At 39.7% G+C, this 12,474-nt stretch overlaps 1 protein-coding gene across 1 annotated transcript in view; it reads left to right on the top strand.

Annotated features, from left to right (window-relative positions):
• The window catches only part of Ptpn20 (protein tyrosine phosphatase non-receptor type 20), a 69,726-nt gene extending 58,665 nt beyond the window's left edge, over nt 1-11,061 (top strand). The window contains exons 5-8 of the mRNA XM_075987349.1: nt 5,272-5,606; nt 7,288-7,503; nt 10,109-10,171; nt 10,996-11,061. Of these exons, the coding sequence (XP_075843464.1) occupies nt 5,272-5,606; nt 7,288-7,503; nt 10,109-10,171; nt 10,996-11,061 (680 nt within the window). The remainder of the gene's footprint in view (nt 1-5,271; nt 5,607-7,287; nt 7,504-10,108; nt 10,172-10,995) is intronic.
• Nucleotides 11,062-12,474: the final 1,413 nt, after the last annotated feature.

Genomic DNA, 12,474 nt, shown 5'->3' with positions numbered 1-12,474 from the left:
AATAGGCTAGAAAAAAATTAAGTACAAAAATCTACTTAATAAAGGATATGCATTTATAATATAGTAAGAACTTCTATGACTCAACGAACAACAATTTAACAACAAGTGAACAAAAGATTTGAGACTTTTTGAGGAGGTGAATGGACTAGAAGTAGCTCGCTTTCACTTCACTGTCTGAACTCAGGATAGATTAACTTTTCAGTTCTGTCATAATTTAGTTCAAAGGGCTTTCAATGTCTTTTCCTTCTATAGGTCATTATGGTGAGAAAACAGTAGCAAATAGTCTAGACTTTTTCATAACATTTTCATATCAGAGAATGGAAAATACACTTAAAAGGAACTTCTGTGGTTGAAATTTCAAGGGATCCAAATTTGTGGGACAATTTGTAATACTCTCTTCTATGAAGAAAGATAAATTACTATATAAGGCTTCTCAAGCCAAAAATGATGTCACAATGTCTCTTGAGCCTCTCTAGCCTCTGGGTAGCAACATATTCCTCTTTTAGATGGGAATTCTAAAAAAGGCTCTGCCACAAAAGTAGACACTGTGTAGGGCTCTGCCACAAATGTAGACCACAGTGGAAGGCTCTGCCACAAATGAAGACCACGGTGGAAGACTCTGCCACAAATGTAGACCACGGTGGAAGACTCTGCCACAAATGTAGACCACGGTGGAAGACTCTGCCACAAATGTAGACCACGGTGGAAGGCTCTGCCACAAATGTAGACCACGGTGGAAGGCTCTGCCACAAATGTAGACCACGGTGGAAGGCTCTGCCACAAATGTAGACCACGGTGGAAGGCTCTGTCACAAATGTAGACCACGGTGGAAGGCTCTGTCACAAATGTAGACCATGGTGGAAGGCTCTGCCACAAAAGTAGACACTGTGTAGGCTCTGCCACAAATGAAGACCACGATGGAAGGCTCTGCCACAAATATAGACCATGGTGGAAGGCTCTGTCACAAATGTAGACCACGGTGGAAGGCTCTGCCACAAAAGTAGACACTGTGTAGGGCTCTACCACAAATGTAGACCACTGTGGAAGGCTCTGCCACTTAAATTCAGAAGATGTAATGGTTGGTGGCAGTTGTGATGTTTAGAACCTGTTGCATTGCTCCAAAGCGTCTTAGGATTTTGAAGGAATGCCCTACAATCCCTCTGTGAACTGCTTTCCTTTGGAGAGGCAGGCTTTAGCCTACTATTACACCTTAGCAGAGACTGCATAGAAGAGAACTAAGTAGAGATTGCTTCTATGTGAATAAGCAAGATATTAAGCTGGGTATACACAACAGCACTTGATTAGCAGAGAAATATGGTAGACATGAGATTCTTCTCGAGTAGACCCTCTTAGTTACTTTTCTATTGCTGTGACAAAGCATTATGACCAAGACAACTTATAAAAGAGAGCATTTAATTTGGGAGTTCATGATTTCAGAGGGTTAGAGTCCATGAACATCATGTTAACAGTCAGACCAGCATGAAACTTGAACAGTAGCTGAGAGTTCACACCTAATCCACAAGTGCAAGGCAAAGAAAGAGACCTGGGAAGTGGCATGAGCTTTTGAATTCTCAAAGCCTACCCAGAAACACACCACCTCCAGTAAGACAGGACCTTTTAACCTCCTGAAAACAGTCCCACACCTGGAGAACAGACATGCAAACTTAAGAGCTCATGGGGGTCATCCTCACTCAACCCCTCACAACCTTGAAGGCACAAATAAGTTCCATGAAAAAACTGTCTAAGTATCTATGATCCTCATTCCTGGTATACTGCTTTCTCTCCCTCGCTTGTACTTATGTTCTTATGAAGAGTTCCCAAAGGGAAGCAAAGGGAGGGTTCCACATGGCCTGTATTGTTTCCATAGATCTTCTGTGTCACCTAACAATTGCACCACCATTTTGAGACATTTCTGAAGTGTAATGGTGGGGGAATAACTTTGGTTGGTGTACTTGGTTGTTCATTTTTTTCTTGGAGAGAAATGGTTGGAGGGTAAGCTTAAGTGAAAGTCAGTGCCTTAACTGGGTGGATGATCAAGGCTTTGGAAAAAATATGACTGAAAAATTGGTAAGAGAAGGTCTAGGAAAATGTATGTAGCTAGAGCTTTCTAAATGAGCACAGCACATAGATCCTGATGTCTCATGTGAGCACTCATGAAGAGTGGCTTCAACAGGGGCAGTAGCCATGAAGATAGAATATTGTTCTATGGACAACAGTCATTTTCCCTGATTACCCTGCCAGTTTTCAGTAGCTCATGAAAAAACAGCCTATTCAGCATTGTTGGAGGTTATGTATGGATTCAGTTTTGTAGACTTCCTGCCACTTACCAAGAGCAACCATTGATGAGTATCTGGGCTTCCAGAAGCATTGGACCGGCACTAGTCCCTGTCATGAAACCCTTCCTTGAGATGGCAGGTTATAATTGAGCCACTTCTATCTGGAAGAGATAGTGATTTTTTTTAAACAAAAGATAAATTTGCTCTGTATATGGATTTTTCTTACCTAGACACCGTGCTTTTTCCAAATATACCTTCTGTAGACCTACAGAATGCCTTCTACACCATCATGGGTGTGCCACACAAAGGAACTCACCATTCTGGGGAGACTTACTTGATACAGTGGTTGGATACAGTGCTAAATAGGTGACATTCTCTTCTTGGGACAGTATTCTCTAGGAGACTGTGTGTATACACAGTACCTGGCTAGGGTTCAGAAACTAAGGGGTACACACAGGAGCAACACCACTCTAATAAGCCATCAGCACAATGTTTGCCTCCTGGCTGTGTGACTTCTCATTGTCTCTGTTGTGGTGGTGGTGAGATATTTTCATTAGGTCATTGAGGATTTTGTTTATGCTTTGATCACATTCACTCTTCCCAGCTCTTCCCAAATCCACCCCTTCCCTTCCCACCCAGACTTATGTCTTCCCCTTCCCCATAAAGACCAACCTGGTCTGTCCAAACGTTCTGGGATGTGTGGGCCTTTGTTGGAGCATGGTCTATGTCTCAGCACACTCTTAGAGAAAACTTCTTCCAGCAGCTATCAGTTGCCAGTAGCACCTTAGCTAGGGGTGGAACTTTGCACCCAACTTTCCTCTCCATGCTGGCATTTGGTCTGACTTGGGCTCTCAGAGGTCTTATGTCTGCTGCAACAACCGCTGTGAGTTCATAAATGCAACTGCCTGCTGTATCCACAAAGCACGTTCCTGTTGCCCTCCACCTCTCTGGCTCTTACATTCCTATGTACCCTCTTCTACAGTGGAGCCCGAGCCTTTGGAGGGAAGAGTAGGGTGTGTATGTTTCATTTAGGGCTGAACATTCATTCTGCAGTTTGTTATTCTCAATTAGGAATTTTGCCCAATTGTGGGTCTGTGCATTGATCACTATCTACTATAAATGTAAGTGCCTCTGATGAGGATTGAGATATACTTTAATATATGGGTATAATGATAGGTCATTAGGAGTTGATTTAATACTCTGGCCTTTTAGCAGCCATCGTAGTAGGTTTTACCCTAGGGTCTGTAGTAACTGTCTAGTCATTGGTTCTGGGCCACTAATGGTTTCCAGTATGGGTTTCATCTTATGGAGTGTATCTTTAATCCAATCAGAAAGTAGTTGTTAACTTCCAGACATTGACCTTAAGCTGTTAACAACTCTCTTCTTTAATGTTATTCCAAGTCAAGTGGTGGCTTTCTGCAAAGCTGACTCTTTTCTTGAGAATCACAAAGCATGTAATAATTGCTTGGATTTGTCAAGCCTACAAGAGGCTGCATAGAATGGGACAAGTAGGGCAGGAGTTTGAATTGAGTATTTCTGGTTTGTATCTCTAAGCCAGACTTGGTTGAATTATTTAACACTTCTAATCTCCCTTTTCAATACTAAAAATGCTTATATAAAGTACATTCCTGTCAGTTAACAGCATGTACTGACTTTACTTCCATTTGAAAATATTTGTTTTTCTATATTTAGCAACAGATTTTCCTGTTCATCTTTATAAGAGAGTTCTTATACTACGTTGGAATTCAAGACAGACTCTGTCAGACTCCACAGACCTTGTTTGGTGACCATTAAGCATAGCGTAGTTGCTAAATGACTGCTCATGACATCCTGAGTAGTAAGAGAAGTAGCTGGTGAGAAGAACACTGTGGCAGGGAAGGCCCTGAGCAGAACACACTGATGCTTTTTACGTGGGAGCAGTGATGGAACAGAGCTCCAGATGTCTGTGTGCAGTAAATCAAGAGCTCCTGGACGGTGAAGTTTATTATGGGCCAAATGCCAGTTTCCCTCTCGTATTTTCTAACAGTGTGAGACAAGTCCCATGCTATTTGGAGCCAGTACTTTCAGTACCAGTACCACCTTTTTGCCACTTACCTTGTGTCTGTCTCAGGGTTTCTATTGCTGTGAAGAGACAGCATGACCACAGCAAGTCTGATAAAGGAAAAGCATTAACTGGGATGGCTTACATTTTCAGAGGCTTAGTCCATTATCATCATGGTGTGACATGGTGGCATGCAGGCAGACATGGTGTTGGAGAGGAGCTAAGAGTCTTACATCTTGACCCGCAGGCAACAGGCAGTGATCTGAGACACTAGGCATGGCTTGAGCATATATGAGACCTCAAAGTCCACCCCGCAGTGACACACTTCCTCCAACAAGGCCATTCCTTTTCCAACAAAGCCACACTTCCTAACCGAACCACTCTTTGTGAGCTTATATGGGCCAGTTACATTCAAACCACCACACCTTGTTTTGATTGGCACATTACCTCACCCAGTGAAAGCTGAGGAAGGATTGGAAAATATGGCTGCCTGGCTGCAATAAGGGCATTGGTGGAATTCCATTAATACTAGAATTTGTTGCTAAACCATTATCATGCCATTCTGTAAAAACTATGGTCTCTGCCGCCACATACGTACAGATTTCCCTGATTCTCGGGAGAATGCCACTCACTGCTGTCCCTGACAGCTGCTGTACTCAGTTGCAGAGTAGTTGTCACCAGACACCCGTGGGTCTAGTACTGCTGTATGTCACAGGTGCTGGCACTGGTGATGGCTCTTGCTCTCAGTATCCTCCTGGCTGTGTATTTCTCATGTCTTGCAAATAGGTTTTATGGAGGAGTGAATTTAAACTTAGCCCCTTTGAAAAGAATCTTGTGTGCCAGTTTTTGAGGGGAGGGTCATGGATTTACCTATGTGGGATGCTTTATGAAGTCTGGATGGATTGTCTACCCACTCTTCCATATTTTCACCACATGTTTCTGTTTCTATAATAGATGATTCAACACGTGTTCCTCTTGGAAAAAACAAAAACTACATCAATGCTAGTTATATTAGAATAGAAAATGATGAAGAAGAGTATTTTTATATTGCTACTCAAGGACCACTGCCAGAGACTATAGAAGACTTCTGGCAAATGGTTATGGAAAATAATTGTAATGTTATTGCTATGATAACCAGAGAGATAGAAGGTGGAGTTATCAAGTGTCAGAGGTACTGGCCCATTTCTCTGAAGGAACCTTTGGAATTGAAACACTTGAGCATCCTTCTGGAGAACTGCCAGATAACTCAATATTTCATCATTCAAATATTTCAAATTGTGAAGAAGTCCGTAAGTCTTAAACTGCTGCTAGTAGATGCATGCTTTATGATAGAAGTGGAATAGGCACTAAGGGTATGCTGTGTTGCTTGATAACCCTGGGAGGTCTGTTCTTTTCTGAAGGGAAATGGAGGAGCCATGGATCTGAGATAGGGTAAGGGTTGGGAGGAGTGGAGGGAGATGAGGCTGCGGTCGGAATAAAGAAAATAAATAAAGTAAATAAAAGGGAAAAACGTAACTGTGATCAGTGGTGGTGGCACATGCTTTGAATCCCAGCATTCCAGAGGCAGAGGTAGGACAGTCTCTTTAAGTTCGAGGCCAGCCTGGTTTACAGAGAGCATCCCAGGACAGCTAGTGCTATTTAGAGAGACCCTGTCTCTAACAGAAAAATAAAAGTAACTTTTAGCCTCTTTTTCTCTAAAAATGAAGCTATAAATTTTCACTTCTGCTTAGTAAAACTGGAGAGAAAAGAAAATGGAGAGGGAAAATAGGTCAGGGAGTGGGCACTAGATGGCCCTGTGATGTGCTTTGGTGGCCTCTGCCCAGACAAGCGTGCTTACTACTGCTGGATTCCACCATACTCAGTGAGCCAGGAGATATCTGTATTTTCCCGTTCTTGAGCTGCTGTGCTCAGCCACAGTGACTGGATTCACATGGGGCACTTTGGGGCTAAGATGGGGAAACTTAGTGTTTTACCTGAAGGTGGAGAAAAGGACGACTGGAGGCAGCATCACACCGGGAACGTGCAGGACTTAGATGAGAAGGAAAGGAAGCAGACAGTTTAAAAAGAAATTGCCTTAGGCATGCACATCACACACACACACACACACACACACAGTCCCATATACATAAAAGTAAAATGCTCTGGGACGTAAATTCATTCATTATCAAGGAACAATGAGAAATAAAGTGTGACTATAAACATAAAGCAGGGACCAGCTGGAACATACCCTGTTTCTTCAAAAGAACATAAATTTAATAAGTGGTAACTGGGATGAAACACTCACAGGTGGGATTGTTGTTTGTTTTGTTTTAAATAAAATTGCCACACTTAATAAGGTGCTTAGGATTTGCGACTTATCACACGAAGAGGGTTTTGAAACCATGTCAACCATGCCTAAGTTTGGTTACTGTACCAGAATGTACAGATTCTTCTGAATGTGTCAGCCTATTTTTTACTTTTAAATATTTTGAAATCTTGGTTTTTCTGAAACCTCATGATAGAGAAGAAAAAAAGGTAGCTTAGGATTTGGAAGGCATACATACAAACCAGGCTCTAACTGTGGAAGCCTTGTGACCTAGCATTTACCTCCCAACCCTGGCCTCTAAAAATGATGATATAAGGATTAAATTAGATAACTGATGTGAAAGTCCTGCCACATTACCTGGTGTGGATCAAGTGTTGACGTCCTGCCTCCTGAGAGCATTTTTATTTTTATTGTTTTCATTATTTATTATTTATTATTATTATTATTATTATTATTGTTCTCCTTTTTTAGATGGAGAAAAGCTAACTCTGACAACTTCCAGAGTTTCTGTAAACATCAAAATTAGGTTCCAGTACTCTGAATGCTCTGTATACCAGTTTGCATTATCTCCATCATCATTGTTGTTGCTGTTGTTGGTATATTAGAAGTTGAAATGAGACCTCTAATATAAGAAATCAATAAACCTCTCTGTGTCTCTTTAACAGACAGGAATGAGTCACCGTGTAAAACACTTGCAGTTCACAAAATGGCCAGACCATGGCACTCCTGCCTCAGCAGACTTTTTCATCAAATACGTCCGTTATGTGAGGAAGAGCCACATCTCAGGACCCCTGGTTGTTCACTGCAGTGCTGGTGTAGGCCGTACGGGGGTGTTCATATGTGTGGATGTTGTGTTCTGTGCCATCGAGAAGAACTTGTCAGTAAGTGTGTGATGACGCAGATGGACTGATGCTGTCTCGAAACACAGTTCTTAACAGCCTGGTGTTACTGCAAGACTGACTTGGACCAGTGGAGCACATCAGATGCGCAGTAGCTTAGGAGACCTCATTCTCACTGCGCTTGCTGCAGGCTCCTGGGAATAGTGGGGAGGATTAAAGCATATTATACAAGTAAATGGCTAGGATAGTGTGGAAAGGAATGGACACTCTGTAAGTGTGCATTCATTTCCTTCCTCTGTGTGCCACTTACGGCATTACCATTTTTCTAGGTAATTTCAATGAAGTGTGATTGCTTTCCATGAACAAATCTGACATGCATGTATACTGAAAACATGTTGAGCTCGGATTAATGAGAGGTCCCTAGGCTTAACTGACAATTTTACTATATGCTTTAGATTTGGGTGACTTTATATAGGTCACTCATCCTCTCTCAAATATCAGCTGTATTATTTTATGTTTTGTGATTTAACATTTCTAACTATGTGTATATGTGTGTATGTGCACATGCCAGGAGAGAATAAAGGGTTAAGATTTTTCTGAAGCTGGAGTTCACAGGTAGTTGTGAGTTGTTCAACATGGGTACTGGGATTTGAACTCAAGTCCTCTGCAAGAGCAGTTTGCTCTCTTGAGCATGAAGCTGTTTCTTTAGCTCTAAAAGTCAGTTTTCTTAGCATAAAATGAGGAGAGAATTATACACAGGTGTGAGCCAAACATTAGCAATCCCTTACTTTTCTCCTAAACTGGGTGCAAGAGACAGTTTGAGCTGGGCAGTGGTGGCTCATACCTTTAATACTAGCACTCAGGAGGCAGAGGCAGGTGGATCTCTGGGCTCAAGGCCAGCCTGGTCTACAGAGTTCCAGAACAGCCAAAGCTACACAGAGAAACCCTGTCCTGAAAAACAAAACAAAACAAAAACTATGTAACCATTTATGTCTTTTATTGTTATTTAGAGTTAGGATAAAAACCCTTAAAACATTGAAAGCAAACTAGTTCTTGTCTTGAAGAAGCATTAAGAGTTTGTCAAATATTCTCAGCAAACTTTGTTCTTTTCTTCTGTTTTGATCTTGTATTAGCTGCTAACCTTGTTAATTTGCTAACTTGTTAAGTAATTTGTTAAGCTTGACAAGATCACAGGATACAATATCAATATGAAAAAGTCACTTGCATTTCTATATTTCATTTTTATTGCAATAAGTATGTGAAAAATGAAAGTAAAAAAGTAAATTTACAATTTACTCAAAGAAAATGAAATAATATATTTAACAAAACAACATAATTCAGAAAATTGTAGAATACCTAGAAAAGAATGTAAAAAAATTAATAAATGAAGAAATATATAGTATGTTATATATATTTTTTAATATAATTTTTACCACAATTCCAGAAGCAAGCTGTGCTAACTAGTTTTATGTCACCTTGACAGATGTTAGAGACATATCTTGGAAGAAGAAATCTTAACTGAGCAAACGCCTCCATAATATTGGCCTTTCTTGAAAATAATCTTTCTTGAGTTGTGATGGACATAGGAAGGCCTAGCTCATTGTCAGTTGTGCCATCTCTGGGTAGGTTGGTGATGGGAACGAAACTAGGAAACCCTAGTTCCAGCCTTGAGTTCCTGCTCTGATTTCTGCCAGTGATTTACTGTGTATGACATGGCACTGTAAGCTGAAATAAACCCTTTCTCCTCAAGATACTTGCTTTTTATCACAGCAATAGAAATCCTAACTAAGACACAAACTAATAATAAAAAGTATATGTTGGAAAACACAGATTCTGAACTGGCTAAGACAATTTTGAAATGTAAGAATAAAGTGTAAAGAATAACTCTATCTAATATTGAATATTTTATGTGGTTAAAGAGATACAAAGGTTGATACTAGCAACAAAATAAGACACACAGATCAATGGAACAAACTGCAGAGCCAGAATTCTCCAAATTATTTTAAATAAAGGTGTCCCAGCAATTCTGTGTAGGAAGAATAACCTTTTCAATAATGGTTTTGGAACAAATGGCTATTCATACCCAATAAATAAAAAATTGGTAAAATAAATCTTAATTAACACTTTATACTTTATACTTATTAAATTATATTATAATTTATATTATAATTTAAATTATATTATACTTAATTAAAACCTTATACTTAAATGCTCAACATAGAGTGTAGACTTAGGTATATAAAAAAATCTTGGTCCCAAAAGGTCAAAAAATAAGGTGGATAACTTTCAAGGGATAAGACCTAAAGATGACCTCTGAGTTCTAAATGTACATTCACCTGCACAGCATATGTGAGCCCGTGCTGCTTTCAGTTCTCCCTGGTAGCACAAAGGGGGTCGCCTTTTGGGAACACTCTTTCTTGTAAATGATAGCTTCCTTCTTCCCCGTGAGAAGTCGACTGAAACAAATCCTTCCTAGTCATCGGACTGTGCTTTCAAACACATTGTGACTGGGAAGAAGACCTTTCTGGTTACATCTTGACGTCCCTTTTCACTAGAAGGACGTATAGAGTGCTCACTTTTGTACTCTACATATGAGTTGGCGTTTTTCCTCTGTCTGGATAACTCAATTACCACCATCTCATTTCAGTTCAACATTATGAACATAGTGACCCAGATGAGAAAACAGCGTTGTGGCATGATCCAAACAAAGGTAGGTGCTCCTCTCGTAAACCTTAATAAGGACAGCCAAGACACAGATTAGTGTACTGCAGCGCTTTATAGTTCATAGTGCTCTTTTTACCTTTGTGATAGCATTAATTCTTAACTTTGGTGGAGTTGTTTTGCTCTGATAACCTTGATGAAGTACATTAGATTTCCAGCAATGGAGTCTGTTCCATGGGGTTACTTAGAGAACAAGGGGAGGATTTGGCACTGAGACTGAAATCACAGGCCTTGACCACATTCTGTATAAGCAGTATATCAAATGTTATTTCTAGGTTTCTAGACAGTAATTTGAAATGTGTACTTGCCTCTATCTATCTATCACCTGTCTGTCTTTTTGTTATTGGCACATTGTAAAAAGATATTTTTTAATATCACAGATTAGTTTGTAACCACCAGGAGAAATAAAGAGAATATTTATAATAAAAACAGTTGCCTCTGAACTGATATGTATACTATATATAAAATGTATATATAATTAGGGATATAATTGGTTATATATTATATAACCGTTGTATATATTTGAGATGTTAGACTTACATGAGAGCCTTAGATTAGCTAGAGAAGACATAAGGAAAAGGATGTTTCATTTCATTCTGTTCAGATATTTGTCTGCTAAAGAATCCTACACCAAGACATTTATTTTGATTATTTATGTTCTTCATATTTAAATACATACTTGCTTAAAGAAGCTGTCAAGGGTTTGTAGACAACATTTGATCTTTGAGGGGAATTTTCTCATGTTACAGCTGTGTACTCCCAAAGGAGACCTTGGCTTCTGGTTGCTTAACTGTGTCGTTTGTGTGTGCGCAGGAGCAGTATCACTTTTGTTATCAAATTGTGCTTGAAGTTCTTCAGAATCTTCTGGCTTTGAGTTAAGAAAGACTGTGCCTCTCACTTGAGATTACCAAGAAGCTTATGCTGAAGGCGCTGCTGGCCGTGCACTTTGCCCTCTGATTTTCTCTCTGAAATCTCACTGAAGGCAGCATCTTTGGGCACAGAGCGAACTGTTTTCACTTGATCTTTCTGGACAATAGCAAAATACCCACCCATGTTTTTCAGTGGAGCAAAGGTTACATAAAATAACCTCAGCTTAGCTGTTTGGGTTAAGGGACTTTAGAGTTCAATAAAAGACTGAAATATATTGATTAAGCTTTTATTTGGAAAGGTGGCCAACAACCTCAGAAGATTTCCAAGCCTTACAAGCCTTACTCTGGGAGAACATGGGACTAATAAATGGTAGGTTCATATGTTGACTTCTCACGGGCATTTTGCAGGTATTGTCTATGGTCTTTAGAGAAGCTAGGTTCCATACTCTCAACTGGCAACTGAATAACTCAAAAGGACTCTAACTAGGATGGATTGACTTTCAATATAAATGGTTTTAGTGTCCTATACTTGCATAGTCCCAGAGTGCCCTAGGGATTTCCACGAAACAGCTACCTTCCTGGAGCAGCCAGGCCCTTGTCCTGCTGCCCTGAGAAACACCTTACTGGTGAACAGAGTCCCTCTTCGCCCTCACGTGAGCACACCAGTGAACAGTCCCAAACAAAAATGCTTGTCGATCTGTAAATTCAGTGGAAATGTTTGTCAGGCCCAAACTTCTTTTCTACCCTGCCCTAACAGTTAACACACCATTCTGTCTGCTTTATCAGAAGCAAGTATTATATGGTACTTGCCTCTTAATCTTTAGCTAGCAAATAAACTTTAATGTAATGATATTGCTATGTTTTTTATTACTTGTTAAACCAATTTTTTTTCAAACTAAGATCTAAAAAAAGCTTCATTTTCTTTCTCTCTCCCCCCTCCTTTCTCCCCCCTCCTCTTTCTTTTTCTCCAGAGGTCCATTAAGTTGTTTGTTTCCTCTGTAGAAAGATTTAGATTCTGGACATTCGAACTAGATTTTGGAAAACTAAATTCGTAGTTGTGAAAGTGAAGCTTCTATATTCTTGCTAAAAACTTCTGGCCATTATTATATTCATTATATCAGGATTGTGCCTCAGACAGTTATAGTGATTCTTTGGTTAAGGGGTTTTGGCGATCAGTCAGTCATTCCTAATTATAACCCATAAAGCAATTGATAAGGGTATTGTACAGTCAGTTCAGTAGGATAAGAGCTGTGAATCATACTGAAAATTCCTAAAATTATAAATCCTGAACTTTTAAGAGGTTTATTGCTTTGGTTAAATGAATACTTGAATTGGTTAAATTAGAATTTATAAGTCTCATTTTAAAAATAATTATATGCCATATATTTGACATTTACTCAAGTTGATGATTATAGCTATTTAT

The sequence above is a fragment of the Microtus pennsylvanicus genome, chromosome 10 (assembly GCF_037038515.1).
Source record: "Microtus pennsylvanicus isolate mMicPen1 chromosome 10, mMicPen1.hap1, whole genome shotgun sequence".
Lineage (NCBI taxonomy): Eukaryota > Metazoa > Chordata > Mammalia > Rodentia > Cricetidae > Microtus > Microtus pennsylvanicus.
Note: the sequence above shows the minus strand (reverse complement) of the source record. Positions and strands in the feature narration are given on the sequence as shown.